This window comes from Cydia strobilella, chromosome Z, assembly GCF_947568885.1.
Source record: "Cydia strobilella chromosome Z, ilCydStro3.1, whole genome shotgun sequence".
NCBI classification, from domain to species: domain Eukaryota; kingdom Metazoa; phylum Arthropoda; class Insecta; order Lepidoptera; family Tortricidae; genus Cydia; species Cydia strobilella.
The window spans coordinates 18,407,428-18,433,173 of record NC_086068.1 but is presented as its reverse complement, the minus strand read 5'-3'; the positions used below and the strand labels follow the sequence as shown (position 1 = coordinate 18,433,173).

At 37.6% G+C, this 25,746-nt stretch overlaps 1 protein-coding gene across 2 annotated transcripts in view; it reads right to left on the bottom strand.

The window, feature by feature from the left end:
* Positions 1-25,746, bottom strand: part of LOC134754218 (carnitine O-palmitoyltransferase 1, liver isoform) — a 65,444-nt gene that overhangs the window by 13,263 nt on the left and 26,435 nt on the right. For both annotated transcript variants that reach the window (XR_010128879.1, XM_063690388.1), the window contains exons 8-10: positions 22,644-22,843; positions 10,384-10,562; positions 8,780-8,913 (exon numbers count right to left, since the gene is read on the bottom strand). Coding sequence is in view for 1 of the 2 variants with exons in the window: in XM_063690388.1 (XP_063546458.1) it covers positions 8,780-8,913; positions 10,384-10,562; positions 22,644-22,843 (513 nt within the window). In the remaining variant the exon portion in view is untranslated. The remainder of the gene's footprint in view (positions 1-8,779; positions 8,914-10,383; positions 10,563-22,643; positions 22,844-25,746) is intronic.

Here is a 25,746-nt window from a genome sequence, read left to right as displayed (position 1 = left end):
TTTCATTTTTCTAAACTTTTTTTTACAGAATTGATTTTTATTTAGGTAATACAATCTGTACTGAAATTTGCAAAAAAATCTGTCTACAGGAAATAGTTTATTACCAAAATTACCGTAAATTACCGCCGTAAATTACGGGGAATCTTCCCCGCGAATGTTCTCGGGTAATTTTTCTAAGAGAAATTTTAACTTTAATCAATGATATAATTAGATGTTAGAGATGAAATGCACAATAATATTAAATTGTTTTAATAAGTTTCATTCGATGTGCGATTTAAAGTGTTTTTAATGAAAGTAGGTGCTTGCCTAACGAAAAATAAAGTGAGTTCTTTATTATTTCAGCCAGCCTAATTGTATAAAATCCATCTCATAATGAATAAATTTATTCTTTATCACTATAAGTGTTTTAAAATAATACAAAAATAATAATAATGTGTAATTTAAAAAAAAGCGCTTATCAACTGGGTTCGCAATGTACCATTTACTGCAGGTAAAAAATAACACGTGGAAACTGCATTTTTTGTACAGTTTGGCTACTAACGGATTAAAATGGTTCCTGATAACCTTCAAGATCCTGCATTCACAGTGCTCGACTTTTCTACTCGTATGTCCTGTTATTCGTCTTGATAGCGCAATTAACACATGAGAGGATCTTTCAGAGTGGTCCCTATTACTGACTAACAATAAGAAAGCTTAGATTGGTCCGGCCACATAATGAAACGAGATGACAGTTTGCCAGTTAAATCCGTCAAACATCCCTACAAACACGAGGTCCGCACAGACTGCAGCCATGAAGGTCATGCTAAACCTTCCACCGCTTCACCTACACATACAGGAAGGCCACCCCCTCAGCGGCAAGGTTGCGAAACCTCAACGACCTCAACATATGGTCTAACCTGGGAGCTCGGCACACAATATGCCTGGAAAAGGTTTACGATGACTTTCCAATGCTCAGAGCAGGCACAAATGTACAAAATACAATTATATGAGGACGACAATCACGGAGGACTTAATACCCGTGAGCTCAGAATCTTCACTAATGGGTCCAAAACAGACAGTAGGTCGGGCTCTGGAACCTTCTCAGAAGACCTGAACGTTCATTACCACTCCGCTAGGAGCTCATAACTCAGTATTCCAAGCTGAGTGCTTGGACATCAGCAAAGCGGCGGCTACCATCTCTGCAAGGAAGGTAGTAGGATCCTCCATCCACATACTATCCGACAGAAGAGCACTCTTAATGGCCCGAAGCCATATATTACATTAAAACTCATACATGAATGCCATGAACGACTAATGGAGACCTCCAAATGGCATACCTGTATGTCATAATAAGAAGCTCACCCTTCAATGGATTCAGGGACACAGTGGATCCTGGGGTACCGACGGTGCGGACGAGCTTTCCAGGCAAGGATCAGGTGCTGAGGCGATTGGCCAGGAATCGATTCTCCCGATGCCTTTTAACAATGTACGCTCACTGCTGCTGGAACGTACAAACCACGACACACAGCACAATGGCTAAACCAAGCTGGAGGCCGACAGGCCATACCTGGCATCAACGAAGTCGCTCTTCCAGGATCCAGAAGGTCGCCCTTCCTCTTGAGGGGTTGAGGTGGCAGGACTAGCCTCCACCCCCCCGTCACGACGAAAACCTGCCCGTGCTACAATACAATATCCTCACAACATTCCTGGAAAGACGAAGACCTCCCGACACATGGTCGTTCAATGTCAAGAGGGAGATGAAAGCTCAGAACCTTACCCCTATACCCCAGCATAAAGCGCTTTGGCTCCGCCGTACAAGAAAGCCCAGATAGAGCTGGGACCTTATCTTAATAAGGAGAAATAAACCACGTGTCAGATAACGTTACTACACTTAATAATAACAACGTTTTTTTTTTTTTTAATCTATTTAATAAAGGGGTTTTATCATATTTGATGATGGCACCCCCATTGTTACAAATCAAAATCACAAATTTACCTTCGCTTAATTCCTAAATTGACTAATTTATATAAATCTTTAGCTGTTTTTGACAAAGGGTGTGCTAAGATATCATTACATGTACCCACATTCAATATATTAATTCTATGTTTAATTACAAAAGCTTGCCTTTCTGTTTCGTTCCGGATACATTCCATCATAATGTGAGTAGCATCTTCTCTCGTCCCACATTCCGTACAGTTTTGAGTATCACTCTTGCGCATCAAGAAAGCAAAGCTATTAAGTGGAATGTGTCCCGATCGAAGTCTGAGGGCTATTATGATATCTAACCTACTCATACCAGATCCTCTAAACCATGGCACTTGACACAGATTAGGTTGAATTGTTCTGTACCATATTCCTTTGTTCAGAGACCTCTCGTCGAAGTGCTCCTTCCATAAGTCCCGGCATTTAGAACGTACCATGTTTAGACAGTCAGTATGGTATGGTAAACAATTAAATATTATTCCCTCTGTGATAGCTTCCTTAGCAAATCTATCAGCTGATTCGTTTCCCGTTAGACCTATATGAGATGGCACCCATTGCAACTGTATTTTGATACTTGACCCCGACAATTTATTTAAACTGTTAAGAATAGTGTAGGCTATCGGTGCTCCTCGAAAATTCGAGGTGCATCGAGCCAAATATTGTAAAGCGCTTCTAGAATCTGTACATATAACAAAATTTCCGGTCTTAAATGATTCGACATATGCAATTGCCTCTGCCAACGCTACCAATTCAATATACATAATAGAAATATTATTATTTATTTGAAGTTTTACACAACTTTTTAATTGAGGGTCAAATATCGCCACACCCGCACCATTTGCACATTTAGATCCATCAGTATAGATGAAATAGGAATCAGGGTACTTTCTCCTTAAAAATAATTGACATGTTTCCTTAAGGGTATGAACGTCCAACCTCTTTTTTGATATTTGCACACCTTCAATATACAGAGAAATTACATTAGAAAGATCCACGCTGCTGACCCAGGTATCCAGTGTAAAGAGTTCAAGTTGACGTGAAGTATGAATTTGGGCATTCTCTAACAATTCGTGAGCCTGACTTAATAAGGGTTTTTTCTTACGTCTCCAATACAGATTTCCTGTTGAAATAGACAGTTGTTCTATTTTGTCCATTGCTATGTTATTCTCATAGGATTTCGTTTTCAGCCAAAATTTACTTGCTAAATAAAATCTGCGTATATGTAGAGGCGGAAGACTAAGTTCGGATTCCATTACGTGAATTGTCGAGCTTTTAATAAAGCCTCCAATTGTGCGCATGCATCGATTTTGTAGCCGGTCTAACTTAGTTAAAGTACTTTTGTGCCCATTTCCGTACAAAAAACTAGCATAGTCTAACCTACTGCGTATGGTTGCAATATATAGCCTTCTTAAATTATCCGGATGGACACCCCAACCTGGCCCTGCTAAAATCTTAAACGTATTTAATAATTTCAAACTTTTTTCTATAATTTCGTTTATATGTTTATTCCATTTCAGATTTTTCTCTAACCATAGACCCAAATATTTAATTTTATCTACCACTTCTAACGGTTTATTGTTGATTTTAAGAATTACGGTATTTCGTGAATAGCCCCGTCTAAAAATGCAGATTTTACTTTTAGTTATGGATATGTCTAAGCCCATATCGAACAACAATTGAGCAAAAGTATCTAGCACTGGTTGCAACTCGTAAACGCCATCATTTAATGTTTGACATACTGTATATAAAGCAAAATCATCCGCATATTGTAGAATATGAATATTATTGTTTACTAACTTTACAGTTTTGCATATGTTCATAGTCGCAATATTAAATAACAAAGGTGAGAACGGGTCCCCCTGGGCTAAGCCGATCCCGGTTGTTCTAGAGATTGTACAAATGTCATCCGTTTTAATCGTAAGTATCCTCTTTTTTAAAAAATTCCAGACATACCGACAAATTTTAGCGCCTATACCTATCTGATCCATCACGCTTAATAAACTTTTTAAATCTATGTGATTATACGCGTTATCAATATCTATGAAACACGCTAAAGTAGGGTAATTGTTTGACATACCTACTTGAATATCAGAGACTAATGATGCCAGACTATCTACTGTTGATCTACACTTTCGGAAACCGGTTGTACAAGGCGATAGGCAGTTATTTTTTTCAATAAACCATTCAACTCGCTTAAGTAAAATATTATGATACACCTTGCAAAGACAAGATATCATTGAAATCGGCCGTAACGCATCTGCAGATTGTGGATTGCGGCCCGGTTTAGGTATCGGAACGATGCTGATTTCCCGCCATTGCAAGGGAACGAACCCCGACATAAGAAACTGATTATATAACGATAATAAAATCACCTTACCGTTATCTGGGAGGTTACTAATCATTGAGTAGGATATATTGTCACAGCCAGGTGTCGTGTCTTTACGCCGCATGCATTGTTCAATTTCCGGTTTCGTTATAGGTACTTCTAACTTGAGATTGTAACTGTATAAAATTGGATCTTCAGGCGTTACGTAGTCGGGGGTTAAGCTTGATAATAACCTACTTGCCTTATCTTTATCAACGTAATTGAATGCACTTTTTGATCCTTTGAACCATTTCATTTTACGCCATAAATGAGATTGCGTCGTTGATTGGTCTAAAGAAGTACAAAACGATTGCCATGACTCATCTCGCGTTTTCCTTATTAACTTTTGCGTGTCTCGTATTTTAGCCTTAAGTATATCAAAGTTACCAGGTGTGGGATTGCGTCTAAATGAGGATAGTGCTAAGCGACGCTCGGCTACTGATTTTGATAAAGACGAGTTCCAATATGGTTTGGGAACAAATTTACTATTTGGATTTGAGCATGTTTTAATATAGGGTATATGAAGATCAGCTGATTTATTTATGCATTCTATGAAGTCATTATACGTATTTTGTAAGTTATCTTTAGGACGAAAGTTAGAAAATAATTCTTTCAAGGAAGTTCTATATCCGTTCCAATCAGCGTTTTTAAAATTTCGGCGCGAATTTAACGTATTATTATTACTTGGTGCCAAATTTGTCGTTATTTGGATCATGATATGATCACTACCTAATGATTCATTTAATGTTTTCCAAGTAAAGTCTAAAGCGATATCTGAAGAAACTATAGATATATCCGGTGATGATTTTTGCAACTGGTTATTAACATATTTGAATCGAGTGGGACCTCCGTCATTAAGTGTTACAAATAAATTATCAGTGAGCGTGTCATGAATGTGTGATCCCCTTGTATCTGTTTTGTACGACCAATTGCTATGATGTCCGTTAAAATCCCCAAGAATAATAGCATTTTTTCTCACTACAGAAAAAATGTTGTCCCAATCATTTCTATTAGTTCGTACCGATTGAGGACAATACACGACAGTAACAAATTTTACTTGATTACAGTTAGAGAGCTGTATGCAAAGAAGTTCAATCCCGGGATTATTAAAGTTAAGATTATGCAACTGTGACTTAACAGATCTATGTACAAACAAAGCCACGCCTCCGTAAGAATCGTTTCTATCCTTACGATAAATATTATAGTTTTTAACCGCTAGGTAGCTATCGGGTTCCAACCAGGTTTCGCATAGGGCAGCAACGTGGATTTTTTCTTGAATTAACATATTTTCAAACGCTAATAATTTAGGTCTGAGACTTTGCGCGTTCCACTGGAGTATTTTCAGATTATTATAATTTTTTTTGTTACCTTCCATTATCATTTATAAATAAATCCATGACACTTTTTAAAATAGGCCAGCTAGACAGTTTTTCTACGCACAATAAAATAACCCACTGAATGCAGCACTTTATAACTTTATTAACTTTCACCTGCATCGATACTCCTTTTAAAAATAATATTTCTTTCAAGCGGTCCACTAGCTCGCTAAAGTCAACACTTTTTTCTTTTTGGTCTTGAATATTTTCGTTTTCAGTGATTTTCTCCTGTTCGCTACTGAGAAATATATTGTCCAAGAACGTATCCACGTCGTTTTCTGCACGAGATCTTTCTTTTTTCTTTCTTGTCGGACGCGTTTGAGGCTCTTGCCTAGAATTTTCACGGTGTATCATAGCTCTTGTTTCCACTGTCTTAGCAAAAGATTTTTCTTGAGTTGGTTGACTGGGTTGGGTAGACTGAGTACATTCGGAAAGCTTTAATTTCGGAAAAGAATGGTGGGTCTTCGGAAACTCGACGCATTCTTTCTTATCAGGAGACTCGGGCGTTACATATAAATCTAAAGCTTTTCTGTAGGTACAGTTATACTCTGCCATCAGTTCGCGAAGCCTTTTTTCCTTCAAATAAACTGGGCAAGACCGAGAGAGTGAAATATGGGGGCCCTCGCAATTAACACATTTTAGATTGGTTGTTTCGCAATTTTCGTGATTGTTCCCACACTTCGGGCATATTATTCTACTAGAAGGACACCTTTTTTGTGAATGGCCTAGTTTCCAGCATCGGGAACATTGTGAAACGGGAAATATATACGGGTCCACTTTGAGTCTTAACCCATCCACAAATACGAAAGGCGGCAAAAAAGTCCCTTTAAAGCATAGGCGTACAACTTCACTCAATGACCAGCCTTCCTTGCAGTTACTATCACGCTTTTTAAGTCTGAACGCAGACAACAGTTCCGCTGGTTTATCATACTGTAAATTTTTGCACACTTCTTCGTCGGTCAACTCCATGTCCACGTCCCGTATAACTCCGTAGGAAAGAGACTTCTCCATCGGTCTTTGAATACGCCAGGCCTTCTCTTTTGCTACTTTGCAGTTTTCCAGTTTGCCAATACTCATTTCGTTTGACGTTTCTACACGGATTTTATAAGGGTTCAAATATTTAATCTTTTGAATATCCGTGATGTTATTTTCTTTAAATAATTTTGCAAGTGCAAACTGCTTTGGCAACTTTTCCGCCGAAGAGATAAAAACTTCTATTGTTTCGGTATCTGCTTTAACTTTTTTTCCTTTCTTTTCTCCAACTGTCTCCCACTGATTTTCATCATAACCCCGTTTCGGTGGTCGACAGATATCTATTTCACTGTTTTCCTCTAATTCTCTTAACTCATCATTTGGGTATTGTTCTGGTTCTATCATTTCCGCATCTAAAGAATTGTTACGTGTCATCGGTAAAGGCATTTCATTCGCATTTCCATCGTCCATCTTTTCTTATTTAGTTAATCGTAAACAACAAACACTAGCTCGCCGGCCGGCCGGTACATAGAACCGGTTACCGGCACACTACGATTTCCTTATCGCACGACGCTGCACTTGATAACAAAACAACATATGCAAAAACGCGACTGACCCGTACGAGTGCCGTGCCGAGACTGAATACTGAATAACAACGTTAAAAACATTTAAATATTTGAAAATTACAAAATTTGTAAGCAAAATTCAATCTTAATTTAATATACTTCATGGGTAAGTTACCGTAAATTCTCGGTAATTTACGGTAATTTTCACTAATGAGAATTACGGTAAGTGCGTAATTTCACGGCGGCACATCACTAGGCGTGGGCCGCATGTACTTGTAGCGACGCGAGGAAACCGCGGAGTGAGCCACGCCTGGTATTGTTTTACTATTCTGCTGAATATGTGGACAGACTTATAATTCAGCTACGTTAATAAAAAAAAGTGGACAACCCCGGAAGCCCGGAATGAGAGATGAGCTGGCGTTAGAAAAGTTGTCTCAAAAGTCGCAGAAAAACTCGTGTCTGGGGCAGGAAGTAATTAAAGGTCAAAGGTCACTTTATAGAAGCCCAAGTTACACACAAGCATTATTACAGCTCATTATATAGCTAAACGTTAAATAATGTTGGTAAAAGCTATAGAACTAGACTAATTTTGTATTGCGCTGTGTTCCGGCCTTTATAGTTCCTTAAGCTTAGTAAAATCTGTATAATGCTTTCTTTTCTTAAGTCTTAGTAATATTTGATTGTTCTATTATCCGTGTGGACGTTAATAGACTTAAAGCATTTAAGACAGCTTCGATTTTGTTACGGGTGACTGGCTAACTGCGGCTTATTAATAAGCGTTTTAATGGAAATGACTACTAGCGTTTATAAGTAACTAACACAGATGTCAGCGAGTATATGTGTATGTTACACTACACCGCAACAGCCTCTTTAAGAATCCAGTTTACACTATTTACACAAAAAATGGTTACTAGTGATTATCAGGATGAATTTTAAATATTACCTACATTGACGTCACGTTGTGTAACGGATGTTGCAATCAGTGAACTATTTTGAGAAAAACCAGCCAAGTGCGAGTGGGACTCACGCCCGCGGACTCGACCGGTTTTAAATAACTTGGGACCACTTCTTGCGCAAGTATAGTATGAATTATCTCAGATGATTGTTTCGGGCTCGGGCCCTAATCTGTTAAACATAAGGCATTGTTTCCTTTATGCAGTGGAGTGGTTACTCTGCTTACTGCTAATAGCCCCGGCATAAGTAACACGACACAAGCCCGTTTAAAAAGCAAATTTACCATTCTACTATTATGGTCCATATTCATAAAACAGCCCATTTTGTTATGACATAACACGTTTTGTTATGTCCAAAGAAAAGCTACCCTGATTGTTCTCTGGATGAGCTATCACGGTAGTCGCTTTTTAAACGACATGGCTGCTTTGGCACGCGCTGAAGACCGCTCTTAAAAGAAACAAAGGCTTAAGTTCAACAGATTAGGGCCCGAGCCCGAAAAAATCATGTGAGAAAATGTATACTATAGCTCGCAAATAGTTAGTCCAAGTACTATGTAGAGACCACCACTAGACAGGACACTCACGTAGCCGTTGGTGCTGAAGCACAGGTTGAAGGACTTGTCGAACCAGCGGTCGCAGCCCTTGCCGTGCAGCAGCACCCGCCCGTACTCGTCCAACTTGCTCGGGTCCTTCTCGTCGTACCCGTACTCCATGTCATCTGCAATCAACGCATCGATAGTACACTCGCCATCAGATATATCGGAGCTGTCAAGGCGCTCACAAATATCTGAACACGCCTCTATCACGCCCGTCAAGGTGTTTGAGTGCGTGTTCAAATATTTTTGAGCACCTCGGCCGCTCCGATATATCTGAGGGCGACTGTACATTGCCGAGGGATGCAAATAAAGGGATAGTATGACGAGGTAGTTGCCAGACCGAGACATGCCGTGCCCTCTATTGAGCAAGAATGCAGTTTTCGATTTATGACCATAATGTGGCCATTCTCGAGCATGTTTGAGAAAAAAAAACAATACACACGGAAACTACGACAAGACCGCATTTGGCGATGTAAATCATGGAAATTAGACTACAATATATCTGCTACATGTATGCTTTATATATCTTCTTTACGACTGCTATTCTTAATTACTTGATTTTAGTATGTGCTGCTCAATGCGCTCATAGTCATACCATACGACATACGAAGCTTATCGTATTTCAAGGAAGTTCTCATTTCTCCCGTTCAGATAGTTCACTTTTCATATGTCTTATTACAAAATTATCTTATGTAACTTTACACTTTAATTATGACATTTTTATTACTTTATCTGTACTTTTTTTTGTTGGTTTAAGTGTATTTTTAGAATTTTATTTATTGACATGTCCCGCTATCATTTATGTGCATGTATTAGTTTGTAAGATTTTTCTAACACAATATTATACCTATTGTTATAGAAATAAATAAATGAAATGATATGTCAATAGCTGGGTAGAAATAGCTTTTTCTATCCTAGTTTCACTGTAAAAAAATTGTTTAAACTGATGATTTGCAACAGAAATTTGGGACAAACAATAGTAGATTGTTAACCAAGGGTGGAAAGTGAACCACATCACCCGAGATATTTCGAGGGTGAGATGGTTACTTTTACCGAGTTACACTACTTTTCATTTCGAGTATGAGGAAAGACAAACACAAGAAATGTACGTTTATTATACTTAGGTACGGTTAAGAGAATTAGGGACTGAAATTGACGCCATTAACATTTTGATCGGAAAAAATTGTAAAACCAAGATTGGGATGCGTCTGAAACACACTTTAAAAAAATTGAAACTGAATAAATGAATGTAATGTAATGATAATATTTTAAACATTTATCGTCATAATATTTTGATTTATTAACAATTTTTAATGCGGAAATTAATATATGGCATATATAGTATGTCTGTTAGCCGTTGCTCGAGGTATTACTTTCCACCTTAGGGTGGGAAATGGAATTTTCCACCCGGCTATTAGCCTATGAAAGAATTGTGAACTTTCCGAATAGGAGAGATGAAAAATAGATTTGTTTAACTGTCTGTTCGTTGGAGCGCCAAAATAAGTCGGGTGTAATGGGCGAGTTTATAGTAATATGAACCCTTGGTAAATGGTTAACAATATAGAATGTAGGTAGTATTATATTATAGTGACCTAAGCAGACGTTGAAGGCAGCGCGCTCGATGCAGTGCAGCGAGGTGCGGTTGTGGCCGCGGTTGAACATGGTCTGGCGGATGTGCGCCCAGGGCGAGCGCTCGCCCGCCGTCAGCGCGGCCAGCTCCGGCTCGCACGGCATCGGCGCCGACTTGTCGTCCAGGATCTGCTGGATTTGGCTGGAACGATGTCTTAAGTTAGCTAGTAGCGAGTGTTACTTACTATTCGCTACTTTACACGTCTGATCTGATCTGAGTACTGCTCCAGGAGCTATAGTATAGGTAACCTGATCTGTGCCAAGCTGTGTTACTGAAAGGTTTATTTAACTACAGAGAAAAATAAACGACGAGCGGAGACCAATTTTGATAGAATCGCGAGCCAGTCTTGGTGCCCTTCTTTCGTGTCAGTACTGCACTAGTACCTAGCTGTATCTTTCCTCACTATAATATTCTACTCATTTTCTTATTTGCTAAATAACACGTGAAATCTATACCGTGAATAACTGTCGTCTGGCAAGATATTGATGTCAGTGTAACTAAAAATTTACTAAGACTCCCCTGTCTGTCTGTCTGTCCGTATGTCACTAGGCTGTATCTCATGAACCGTGATAAAACAGTTGAAATTTTCACAGATGACGTATTTCTGTTGCCGCTATAACAAGAAAAACCGGCCAAGTGCGAGTCGGACTCGCGCACCGAGGGTTCCGTACTTTTTAGTATTTGTTGTTATAGCGGCAACAGAAATACATCATCTGTGAAAATTTCAATTCTCTAGCTATCACGGTTCATAAGATACAGCCTGGTGACAGACGGACAGCGGAGTCTTAGTAATAGGGTCCCGTTTTTACCCTTTGGGTACGGAACCCTAAAAAACTAGGGCTCCCATACAACAAACGTGATTTTTTTCGTCGTTTTTTGCGTAATGGTTACGTTAAGGGTTCCGTACCCCTTCGTGCGCGAGTCCGACTCGCACTCGGCCGGTTTTTTTAAGTGACATCTCTTGCATTTTTTGCAGACAAAGGCATCCCATACGTAATTATTACATTTATACATTATACTTCATGTTGGAAACGATTAAATAGACACAAAGACACATAGAAATGCATTCCAAAATCGGTATTCCTCGGTTACGCATAACTATGTATATTGCTTAAGTATTTATTTGTGCCATTTTCAACCAAAAGGGTATTTATTTTCGGTTGTCAATAAGGCGCTATTTCCATATAGCTTCAATTCGAAATCAACCTTATCGACAAGCGACAATGTGGTACCTTTTGATTGAAAACGTTACATTTATTTAACGCGCACCGTGAGTAGGTGTAGTTGGTCAAACCAAATTCGCAGTAAATAAGAACAAAAAATCGGGTTGGCATTTGAATCACGCATTATAGGGAGGGGAAGGGTGGCATTTTATAGGGGTTTGTCACCCCTTTCAAATGACACCCGATTTGTGTCTAGGAGACGCGTATTTTTTTTATACGTGTTTGAAGTTACGTGTGACGGAACGTTATTTTTTGTTAAACGTGTCTTTATTGTTTTATCGTAGAGAATAGCTATCAGAAAGGAAATACAGTGCCAGAGTCACCGTTAGGTACGACGACGAGCGAAGCGAGGTGTTAGGTATCTTGCGTTCACAATACACCCGACTCGCTGTCAAAAAGAAATACAGTGGTCAAAAACATGTATACGCGCAAAGTGCTCAAAAATATGTAATAATAATAAATATGTAATACTAATTTGGTTGTTTTATTGAACATAACCTCAAAAAATAAGAAATTTTTTTTCGTGGTAACTATTGATTTCCTAACTTTGGGGAGGGGTCTGGGGGGTTCCTACCCCCTCCCCCCTCACTATAATGCGTAATTCAAATGCAACCCTGTTCTTTTGGATATAGTTTTGGGTTTCTATTGTTTGTGGTTTTTATTTCACGGCGGCTAGAACACCAGGAAGTCTGAAAATTTCGAAATGTTTAAGTTAGAACATCGTTTCGTGATCATACTCCTTGCAAAAGGAGTGAACCCGTTCGACATTAAAAAAAATCCTCTCCATCATTTTCCACCGTCAAAGAATGGAGTTAGCAGTTTCGTTCAGGACGGGAGTGTATTAATGACGATCCTCGTTCCGACCGACCGGTTGCGGCACTCACCGACGACTGCGTCGAGTTAGTGGAAGAGGAAGTTCTGAGTGATCGAACACTTAACATCATAGAAATAGCTGCAAGGACTGGGCTTTCGAAAACTTCAGTTCTTAGGATTCTTCATGAACATCTACATATGAATAAAATTAGTGATATGTGTGCGCCCAAACTTCTTTCAAGCTTACAGCGAAGTGAACGAAAAGCGTGCTCTCAGGAAGTTTAAGATGCCTATAAAAACACGGAAAGAGTTTTCTGGAGTCAATTGTTACGGAGGACGAAACAATGGTTTTGTACTATGCTTGATGAATATAAAAGAGAATCGAAGGAGTGGCGCCGTCATGGTGAACAGCCGCCTCGGAAGGCCAAGGTAACGCAATCCACTAAAAAAATCATGGCTACCATGTTCTGGGATTGTCACGGAATACTGTTGATAGACATAAAAAAGTAATACCACGGTAACTGGCAGCTACTACTAGCGGTGATCAAGCACAAACTTCGGGGAAAACTTAGCAGTGTGCGCCTTCCCTACTACGATGCGCCCAACGCCCAGTCACACTGCTTCAATAGGGTATTCTACAATTTTTTATCAGTCGATCAGGTTTGTTTTGAGGATCAAATGTATGTATGGGACCTATATTGTCTTAAAGCAATACAAAAGTCTGGCACCCGCACTTTACTGACGAAACGCTTCATACAAAATGACATAAATGACATTACATCGTGACGTCGCTATCGCTTAGAAGAGTTAGAAGCCGTGGAAAACAAGGAAATTGCGATTTTGTCGGTGAAATATTGCGTTTATGTATATTGTTGCCATACAATTTTTTTTTAAATAATATGTAAGGAATCAAATAGTACCATTATTTTTTTCCTATTTGGAAGTTTTTTTTTTACTTTGATGTATTTATTTATAGTACATTTTTTAGGTTTGCAATTTATTGTCATAAATTGCTCATTTCTATCAATTTAACTAGATTTAGTTTTTGTTTTCGTAACTTAAGGCAGACTTAAGGGGAAGAAGATTTTCTTCAGACGGTGAAGTGACCCATGCGGTTTACGCCCATTTTGAGGACAAACTTTCAGAGTACCTACTTTTACAAGGGGATAGAAATGTTAATTTACAGTGTGTTGAAATAGAGGGGGAATATATCTAAAAATAAAAATAGTTTTGTAAATGTATGCTGCTCTTATTATCTATGTCAGGCCGGAAACTTTCGGACCGCACCTCGTAGGTACCATTGCAAGAATTGTACATTGGTTCTGTTGATTGTACGACATTATAATAGTAATATGCGCGGCAACTGACCGACCACTGGAGCGCTGGGCTTACGTAACGCGAGTCGCGACCTTTGCACGAGACACGGTATTTTCGTTGATACCTAATCGCATCACGAATGCACACTAGCGTACTTCCCCACGTTGAACGTTATACCCTGTATATATATATATGTACAGTCAAGGGCATAAATATATATACATAATATAAGCTTCAAAAATATGTGTACACTCTTACACCTTAAGACAATTTTTTTTTAAATCTTTATTAAAGAGCTTTATCGCTTAGCGATTATGTCGCTCCATATAGTCATCAATCACACTCACTTACGATTACTAAGGCCTATATTTACTAGCTTAAACAGTGCTCTGGCCTCGTCCGACAATGGAGAAGCCAGGGCACTATTGCAGCCACTATAACATTGTTAAAAATATTAAATGATATTTTCAGTTGGCTCCTAAAGGATTCGTTCCGCACACATTCCACCAATATGTGGTACACGTCATCAATCATATCGCACTCTGAACATAATGAAGAGGTAACTTTACGCATCATGAATCCAAACTTATTAAGTGGAATGTGCCCCAAACGTAAGTACTCTTAGAGCTGTTACAATTTCTTGCCGACTAAGCGAGCAATCTATCCATGGTGTATTTATAAGTTCAAGCTGGATCGTTCTGTACCAAATACCTTTTTCTGTTGCCCTTTTGTCAAAGTACTCTTTCCATAATTGGCGACATTGTTTTTTAACTAATTTGATACACTCGGAAAAGAACGGTAAAATGTTGCATATGGTATCACTATGACAGGCTTGCTTAGCAATAACAACACAAATACAATAAAGACAATAAAGTCGTGTTCACATATTTTTGAGCCATTTGTCTGGATTGATATTTTTGCCTTCGACTGTACGTAGATCGTCTTCCTTAAATACGAGTTCAAGTTCATTAGGTGCAGATAATTCAGATAAGGTTCTAATCCTAAAATATAATTAATTGATTGATTTGTTAATTGCGTTACATATACATAAAATGATTATATTGATTATTAAACAATGGTTCATAATGACGTGACGTTTGTTATTATGTACTTATTGATTAGGTATAGTTTATAATCCAGTTGAACAGGATTATTTACATCTAATACGTATTACCTAACCTAACAGCAACACTTAACTGATCATTGGTGCACTTTACGAATGATCAGTTAACAGTTTGGTTGATGGTACAGCTGCAGTCGCCATATATCGGAGTCGGAGCGGGAGCGGCCAAGGTGAGCAAAGTCTCTATTATCAAGTCATTAGAGAGTATGATTATGAGCACCTTGGCCTGTACTGTACTGTACAATATATGATCGCGACTGTAGACCGTTGATATGTTTAGCCCGACGCGTATATGATCGCAGGCAGCAATTACTGAGCCTCTTTTAGAATACGTAGTTGTACGTGGTTCAAACAGCTTGTAGCACAATCGGATTAAGTCTAACCTGGAAATCCTTCCAAAGATATGAAATTTGGTATGTATGTTAATTAAAGGTCTCTTTTTCATGTCCACACTATTTGACATTTGGGGACCTCGAGGACTCGCAGCTATCTTGGAAAATGTGTACCATCCTGGAGAAATTTGCATTTTACTCTAAATATACGTTCTCTATGAAAATATGGTGTAAGGCAACATTAAAGCTTATTAAATTCAACACAAAAAAGTCCTAGATATCTTTTCGGAAAAATATATCTTATTATAGAAAATAATAGCTGAATCCAGATTTAGCGCTTATACCTTTTCAGGGGATATTCTCTTAATAGGAAACTTGTAGGAATATGAATTCCACTTTTGTCTATACATTTGTACACGTTATACCCCAATATCAACATTTTACTCGACTGCGACTTAAACAGAAAGTAGGGTTATGGGTTTAAATGCTGATAATCAGTACACCCTGTAGCTCAGGATACTGGACAGATTTTTTTAAATGACGTATCGTTAGATTCCTCTTGCCTTTCACAACCTGTTTACACTTGTTTTATTAAAGAAAAATCAGTACAGCCGCCTTGAAAGGATGCCGAATATTAAATCATATTTTTACTTCTAGCGCCTAAACTATTGGGTGGATTTCAATGAAATAGACATCAGTAGATCCATAATTGGTACACGAGTGCTATGCAATACTAACTTACTAAAATAAATGGAGGAAAAATATTTAGGACTTGAAAATGTAACTGCAAAAACAGATTTTAGGTCTTAAATGGGGTTTAAACAATAGTGACAGTAACGAAATTTGACACCTACAATTTCAGGGATCCCTGTTTGCGTGTCATAAAATTGGAGCTTCGGGGACCACGGGGATCAAACGCCATCTTGAAAAGTATGTCTTTTTTGGTTTTTCTTTTTTTCTCGGAATATCTGGGTTTAATGTCAATACTGTGTATGGCGAAACGAAAGCTTATTAAATTCCACACTAAAAAGATATACACCACAATGTCCCAAAAACGAAGCCATTTTCTAGAAAATGGGGCTCAGAAGCTTACAAGTTTCCACACAATTTTTTTTTCTTGGTTGAGTAGATGTTTTTGTGTTCCAAAAATTGCTAAAAAAATTATACAAGTATTTTTACCCGTCTTAAAATAAAATTTTAGTAGGAGATGATAAGTATTACCTTTTGACTACTGAGCCATACTTCTAGAAGAAAGCTCCGTTTTAGGGACATGGTGTTCTATACCTTTTTTGTGTAGAACTTTATAAGCTTTTGTTTCGCCATACACAGTATTCACATTAAACACAGATATTCCGAGAAAAACAGAAAAACCAAAAAAGACATACTTTTAAAGATGGCGTTTGATCCCCGTGGTCCCCGAAGCTCCAATTTTATGACACGCAAACAGGGATCCCTCAAATTGTAGGTGTCAAATTTCATTACTGTCACTATTGTTTAAACCCATTTAAGACTTAAAATCTGTTTTTGCAGTCACATTTTTAAGTCCTGAATATTTTTCCTGCATTTATTTTAGCAAATTTGTATTGCATAGCACTCGTGTGCCATTTATGGATCTACTGATGTCTATTTCATTGAAATCCACTTAATAGTTTAGGCGCTAGAAGTAAAAATATGTTTTAATTTTTGGCATCCTCTCAAGGCGGCTGTATTGATTTTTCTTTAATAAAACAAGTGTAAACAGGTTGTGAAGGGCAAGAGGAATCTACCGATACCTCATTTAAAAAAATCCGTCCAGTATCCTGAGCTACAGGGTGTACTGATTATCAGCATTTAAACCCATAACCCTACTTTCTGTGTAAGTCGCAGTCGAGTAAAATGTTGATATTGGGGTATAACGTGTACAAATGTATAGACAAAAGTATAATAAGATGTATTTTTTCCGCAAAGATATCTAGGACTTTTTTGTGTAGAATTTAATAAACTTTAATGTTGCCTTACACCATATTTTCATAGAGAACGTATATTTAGAGTAAAATGCAAATTTCTCCAGGATGGTACACATTTTCCAAGATAGCTGCGATTCCTCGAGGTCCCCAAATGTCAAATAGTGTGGACATGAAAAAGAAACCTTTAATTAACATACATACCAAATTTCATATCTTTGGAAGGATTTCGAGGTTAGACTTAATCCGATTGTGCTATTGTGCGAACCTAATGAAATAAATTATCCTAGGTATATCAACCGCTACACGGCCTACTATGACTGAGTGACTAGTTTTATCACTGACTTGGTGACATGACAATCTTGTTATATAACGTCAATATTTCCTGTAGGTATAAGTTATTCTTTTACCTAGTGAGACGGATAGTGTAAGGCGTTCGAATAAAAAAACCGCAAATCGATGTACAGGTTAGCCGTTTTGCACACGCATACTAGAGGTCAAAACAAAATTTTTGACTTGCAGTTCCTAAAAAAAATTCCCTTAGGAGGGGAGTGCTGAAACATTTTTTTTGTATGGAAAAAATTATGGAAATAATTTAATTTAATACGAAAGGGCTTTTTGAGGCGATTGTAAAAATATACCACATCATTACATTACTTCCATTTTTAGGGTTCCGTACCTCAATAGGAAAAACCGGAACCCTTATAGGATCACTCGTGCGTCTGTCTGTCTGTCTGTCACAGCCTATTTTCTTCAAAACTACTGGACCAATTAAGTTGAAATTTGGTACACATATGTAAGTTTGTGACCCAATGATGGACATCTAACGTAAACAAATTAATTTTAAACACTGGGGGCCACTTTTGGGGGGTAAAAGAGAAAATTAAAAAATAAATTTTGTCAAACTATATCGTGTTACATATCAAATGAAAGAGCTCATTGTGGGAATCTCAAATATATATTTTTTATAATTTTAAGATAAACAGTTTAGAAGTTATTCAAGAAAATAGGCAAAAAATGACCATTCCCTCCTTTATCTCCGAAACTACTGGGCCAAAAATTTTGAAAAAATACACAAAATAGATCTTTACCTATAGATCACCGGAAAACCTATTAGAAATGTGCAGTCAAGCGTAAGTCGGACTTAATTATTTAGTTTTTGATCCGACCCCTACGGGTTTTTTAAAGAGATTTCCACATAAAAATACATTGTTTAAAATGTGTAATGTACGGAACCCTTAGAACGCGAGTCCGACTCGCACTTGGCCGGTTTTTTTTAATTAAAACAAAAATAATTTTTAAAACATACCAAGTTTGGGCTCCTCCAGATACGATATGGCTGATTTCTTTTGTACAATATACCACAAATGATACGTGATATCCTCCTACCCAACCCCAAGAAAGCAATTTTGAAAATATTATCATTAACATTTTTTTTAAATCATTCTATTTTACAAAGCACTCAGTTCTTCTTCAGTACCTATTTTACGAGACTTATGGAACTACTGCAGATACGGTACATATTAATCATAAAATGATACGTAATTTCCATATATCCAACGGGAAATACCTCTTTAACCCTTTAACTGCGCCTTTTCATCAGCTGGTATAGTTTGTTTAGTTTTTGACACAAAATATCAAGGTTTGTATCCCTCAGATACGATATACCTTACCGATTTTTCTTTGTACAATATACCACAAATGATACGTAATATCTTATTATCTAACCCCAAGAAAGCAATTTTGAAAATAATTTCATTATTGTAATATTGAAAAATTATTAGCGCAGTTAAAGGGTTAAAGAGGTATTTCCCATTGGATATATGGATATTATGTATCATTTTATGATTAATATGTACCGTATCTGCAGTGGAACTGTACTGCTACAAGTCTCGTAAATAATAGGTACTGAAGTAAATGTTACTGATATTATTATCAAAATTGCTTTCTTGGGGTTGGATAGGAGGACATCACGTATCATTTGTGGTATATTGCACAAAAAAAATCAGTCATATCGTATCTGGAGGATATGTTTTAAAAATTATTATTTTTAAATTAAAAAAAATTGGCTGAAATGTAATGATGTGGTATATTTTCACAATCGCCCTTTTGGCCCTTGTGGTATATTTTCACAATTTGGTACTGCTCGCCCTGGTGGTGTTCTCCGTCCCTCCCGTAGCCTTAAGCTTTCCATTCCCCCTCATCGCACTGGTTTCCTGACCAACTCCTATACTGTTCAGGCGACACGCCTGTGGAACGACCTTCCACTCAATATCAGAAAAGCTCAAAGTAAATTCACGTTCAAGCGTATGCTGCGCAAGCATTTGTCTGAAAGATGTAAGTAATGTTTCACAGTAGGTACATGTATAAGTATATATGTAGATATGTATGTAAGTGTATCATACAAAGTATATGTTTAAGTTTATGATTTAAATATAATAGGTATACTATAATTAGTATTTAATTTGTAAATAGTAGGTAGTGATATCGTTTAATTATTTTCAAATACAGTACAAAGCCTGCACCAACAAACGTCTCTTTTTGGCCCAGTGGTTGACTGGTAGAGAATGCCTTAAGGCATTAAGTCCACCATTTGTACTTATTTTATGTGCAAAGTATAAATAAATAAATCGCCACAAAAAGCCCCTTCGTATGATACCACACACGATAGGTTTAAAAAAACATACAAAAAAATATGTTTCAGCACTCCCCTCCTAAGGGAATTTTTTTTAGTAACTGCGGGTCAAAAATTTTGTTTTGACCTCTAGTATGCGTGTGCAAAACGGCTAACCTGTACATCGATTTGCGGTTTTTCTTTGAAATTGGGGTCGGTCGGCTTCCACTAGGAGAACAAAAGTCACGTGTTCGCAACGTAAATAGTACAGGGTCGGAGAGTTGTGATTACCTGGATGGCAGGGAAAAGCTTAATATCTTGGAAACCAATTATTTTTTACCCCCTGTTAATCGGGATATGTTTCAGCACTCCCCTCCTAAGGGAATTTTTTTTAGTAACTGCGGGTCAAAAATTTTGTTTTGACCTCTAGTATGCGTGTGCAAAACGGCTAACCTGTACATCGATTTGCGGTTTTTCTTTGAAATTGGGGTCGGTCGGCTTCCACTAGGAGAACAAAAGTCACGTGTTCGCAACGTAAATAGTACAGGGTCGGAGAGTTGTGATTACCTGGATGGCAGGGAAAAGCTTAATATCTTGGAAACCAATTATTTTTTACCCCCTGTTAATCGGGTGTTATTTGTTGCAAATTAACTCTAGTATAAGCTCCTTGAAGGAATACCTCTAAGCAGCCGAATCTCGCCTTAAGGAGCGCTTGTGCAGTGCACTCCCATAAATAATCATAATGAAATTATAGTACCTAATTAATATATTACTATTTAAGATCTATCGTAATAGTACCTAATTAATATATTACTATTTAAGATCTATCGTAAAAAAGTCAATACCAATTAAATAATTACCTTTATTCATTATAAGTTTATAAACAACCTATACTACTCGGCCTAGTCCTATAAGTTCATTTAGGAATCATAGGTAACGCGCGAAGCGTAGCGCTTTGAATTGCGCTCCTATGAAAAAGATTTAGTACATGAAATCAATAGGAAATTCAATAAGAGCGAAAGAGAAGTTTCGCCACAGTTCCGCACGTGAAACAGAAGATTTTCTATGAAGAATGAGGTAAAATTGGAGCGTCGCTCCTAGCCCGTTTCCTAGCACATTCGATGAAAGGGCGCGTACTGCATTAGGTACGCGCGCCATATTGTCACAAGTATGTAAACAGACCTTAGTCAATTTTAAAGTACGCGCGTGAATGCAATTTTATTTTTTTATTTTATTTTAAATAATTAAGCAAGTGTTTAAACAGTGAGTGCACACAATTTGTTTGTTGTGAGGTTTTTAAAAATGAATGAATTTAACGTGAGAATGTGATAAAAGTTTACAAAATCGACTCAAGTTAAATACAAAAGGACGAACTTGAAGGAAAACAAAAACTTATATGTCATATCAGACCAATATGCAAAAACACCGTGGCTGTGTTGTGTGGATGTGATATAAGTAACTAGGTATTTTGTTTTTCGTGTTAGCGTGTTACCTAATGTCTTGTGTTTGGAGCGGGAGCGGGAGCGGGCGCGGGCGGCGGCTTTGCGGTGAGTTTGTTTGGACCGAAACCGGTGTGTTAACAATTTAGGCAAAGTAATCAAATGCAAATTTTGATTTGTTTTCTTATGTTTGCTGATAGAGTGGGGTTGGCAACTGTCAAAGGTTTGCAGAGATGGCGCCATCATAGATTGCCCCTTTTTCTATGAGATTTGGCTTAAAGGGCTGGCATGCAGGGCATTAAAAATTTTTTTGACACAATTCTAGGGATTGACAGGGTAAGCTATGCTGGCGCCATCTGCTAAAGATTTCGACCGGCCAACCCCATTGACTTTTAAATGATGATTTTGAATGATAAATATTTAATCGATTTGCTTTGATTTTGTTTGATATTTTACAGTTAGTATTTTCCTTGTTAGTGTGGTGAAACATTTTGTGTTTCACTCGGTGGCAAAATTTGTTTACTCTCGTGACCACTTAAGATTCCATTTTTCGTTGCAATTTTAGAATCTTTGGCTTGTTCGGGTATCAATATTACTTAGCACGGCACGAGAGGTTAAACAACAACTTTGCCCCCTTCTAAAACGAATAACTATTAAGTAATCAAATTTATATGTGGAAAAGATACACTTATTACTAGCTAGCTACTAGCTTTTATGTCGTTATAACAGCCAATATAATTATCCACTAGCATGCAGCATGCAGCGTATAGTATAATATAATTTGTGACAAATAAATGATTATGATTATTCATAAACTTAACATGCCTCTATTGATACACCTTTTGGACGCCAATGACGGATATATCGGCAGCGAGGGTCCAACGCCAAAGACCGATTAATCCGTCACAGACCACAGAGCAAACTTGAACCTTCGTGCATTCGCATAAAGTTCAATTTCGGTTTTGACACTTCGGTGGCGTGGCGTCCGGGTAACAGCTTTTGTGTTTGACACGGCGTCGAGAAGGTTAATTTATGTTTTATAATTTATCCCTTAAAACACTAAGGTGTCCATGGGCGGCAGTAATCCCTTACCATCAGGTGATTCGTCTATTCGTTTGCCTCCTATATCACACAAAAAAGGTCAAAAGTAACCGATACGGCCAAACAAATATTTGAGGCCTGGCCTGCGGCCTGTAAGACGTTTATGAATAACGGTGTCAGTGTAGTGGCGTTGTAGCGGTGATCATTAACCCTTAAATGCATGATTTTTTGTATAACTTTTTAATAAATTGAAATAGATGTGTCATGTTGTATAGATTGAGGGAATAATATTTTGGATAGCTGCATATTGAGCCACGGACCATCAAATATACGATGCATATATACATCATTATGCATTTAAGGGTTAATTAACTCACACTTGTATCTCCGCCGGCTTGAGCAGGCGTCCCCTGTAGTAGATGATGACCTTGAAGTAGCGGCCCTTGTGGTAGACGGTGATGTGGCTGCAGTCCTGGTAGTGCACGATCTTGTCACTCTCCACGCCGGGCACGCGCACCGTGTTGAATAGCCGCTCGTACTGCGCCGAGCACAGGGGCACCATGCCTTGTAGCATTATCTGTTAACAACCACACTTTTATTAACTTTAATGGCCAAAACTCCACACTACTGCTAGTCTACATAGTGCGTACGCAACGTGGACACACGGCGGATACGCCATACATCAAAAATCATTTGCGTTTCAATGTGTGAACGACACGTCTGTACACGCGTCATTGTGTGAATAAGTTGCTTAGGCTTAGGGCTGACTCTCTATTGCGCCGTGCGGCGCTACCCGAGGCCAGTCGAAGTCACACGACGAGCCACCGGCCGCCTTGGATAACCCGATCGAATTAAGTAAACAAACGAAATGTAAAGGTTTTCTTCCGCTCTAATTGTCAATTCACTAGGTCGGTTTATATTACTGTACGTAGGTACTTGGACGACTTATAAAGCGCCATTATTAAATGTGTTATTGTTTTTATTTATTTTATAGCACACATTGTTCATTATTAAAGTGAAGAACGAACGCGAACGTCTCCAGCAACAAATCCTTTTTATGACAGATAGAAATCAATAGGCAATTTCTAGATAAGAAACGAGTCTAAAATTAAAAATAAAACATTTAAGTATAACACGAAATAGTCGTTTTAATAAAATAAAAAAACAGTAAAGCCCATTGGGTTTGTAAATCTATTACCTTCGCCAAAAATTAAGAAATTACTGTAAATCCTAATTATTTCGCAATTCACGTACTTATATTTGCCGTTTCTCACGATAGCCTATTAAAAAATTGCGCGATATTTGATGCAGTGATCGGAATATACCGACCGAGTATAAATACCTAAACTTAGTAGAATATAGACAAAAAGTGGAGACTTCCTTACGACTACAATTTTTTGCGTGACTAAAGTCCCGGAAACGTAATATAGTACATTTTACAACTAGTGTGAAAAGACATTTCACACGTGTTGTAAACGACGTTTTTTAATACAATTGCGAAAAAATAATAAATTAATATATCATTAGTAGAATCATACCACCAAACCAAACCAAAACCAAAAGTACCTATACAGCTAAGATACGCGAGCTGCCGCAGCCCGCGATACCTTCATACTCGTGCGCGCCCCGGCCGCGGCCGCCGCGGGCCCGGCGCGGGTTGGTCAACGACACCTCCGAGTAACTCATGAGGCCCTGGTACCTGCTCCGCGCTAAATTCAATTTTAACTGCGTTTCGAAAGTATAGTTTGGAACTAAAAAGTAAAAAGCACTAGTTCGAGAAATTGAGCTTCTCACATGCTACGCAGCCACAAAAAGTACCACTTTTTGAGCAACTGTATTAAAAAGTAAATAATATTGTTATAAATAGGGTAAAAAACAATGCATACCTCTTTTATGTCCAATACAATGAATAAAAAAGCATTTTATTTCGAAAAAAAAAAAGACGGGACGAGTGAAGAATGACATATCCGCACGTGTTTCGAACGACGTTTTTTAACCTTTTGACCGCCAAAGACGGTAAATCACGTCGTCGACATTTTGTGCCACTCACGCCGCCGACGTCATTTGCCGTCCAAACTTAATTTATCAAAGACTCTTTAATAAATAACTATATTTCTTTGTTTGTATTTGCATTATTTTATTTTGCCCTTCTACTTTATTGTATAACTTTATTACAATTCAACTATGAATAGAAGGTAAAAAAAAAACAACATTATGTTATAATACGACTTACCCAGTAAATAGCATAGCTAGCCACGCCAAAAACGGCACTTGACGTCGCCTAGTGATGTGACCGAGTCATGGAGGAATAATATTATTATATGAAAGTAACAATCTCCTAATAGAAATCGTTTCGCGCAGTTCCGACAAACACGCTAGCGCCATCAATAATAGATATGGCTTAATCCCATACATTTTGTAATAGGAGTTGTTTTTGCTAAAATAACTGCTATTTGTGCTGTTACGGTACTTGTTTTCGTGCTTAATTTAAACAACTTGGTTTGAAAGACGGTACTGACCTTTTGTGATAATGTAACCCCTTATGCATTTATTTTATTGTAACGATACTGCAGTTTGCTAATTAGTAGGTAATAATAATCGACAACGGGTTTGCACATCTCTGAGTAACGCGCGCTTATCAGTGTTCCGTGCGCCCATGACGGCACTTCACGTCCGATGCCTGACGTCACCACCAAGTAGTGATGTGGCATTATTGAGAGATTTGAGTGGAAGTTACAAGTACATTTTGATATTTTAATACGTTATTTAAAGGTTTTTAGTAGAGCTAAAAGCCAGAATTATCTAATATTATATTGTAAAACACCTGTGTAGTGGTTCTTCTAATCTAAGTATGTCAAAAACGAAATCAGTGAAAATATCGATATCCTGTTTTGTAATCACTATTGTTCTCTAAGGTTTTATTTTGCTTCATTGCGGTGTCACGTCGAGTTACGTCAATGCTTGGCGTTCAAAAGGCTAATACAGTCGGAAAAAATAAGAAAAGCAACAAGTAAGGAATGGAATTCGAAACTTTTATATTATTAATTCTGTGACACTGACATCATTGACATTGACATTATGAAGAGGTGTTTTTCTAGCTTTTATTCGACTAGAATAGATTTTGTTATTATTATTGAACCCACTTCAATGAAAGTTTTTTTTTTTCAAATGCATGTTCTATAAGACAGAAACAATTGTAAATATTAAAACATTGTACTATTATTACCTAAATAACGTTATTTACGATTATTTGTGTATCGTATATTTATAAAAACAATATCGAATGTTGCCTTTGGAAACTTAAAACATTCTTGCAGTAAGAAAATACGCCTCTTCTTTGACATTCACAACTTATTAATAACGGTTTTTTAACATTAAAAAATAAACGTGTTATAATACTTATAATGATGAAGAGGTAAGTAATAAAATATGAAATATGCATATTTTTCGTATTCTTACATTAACAGTAGGTTTTTATGT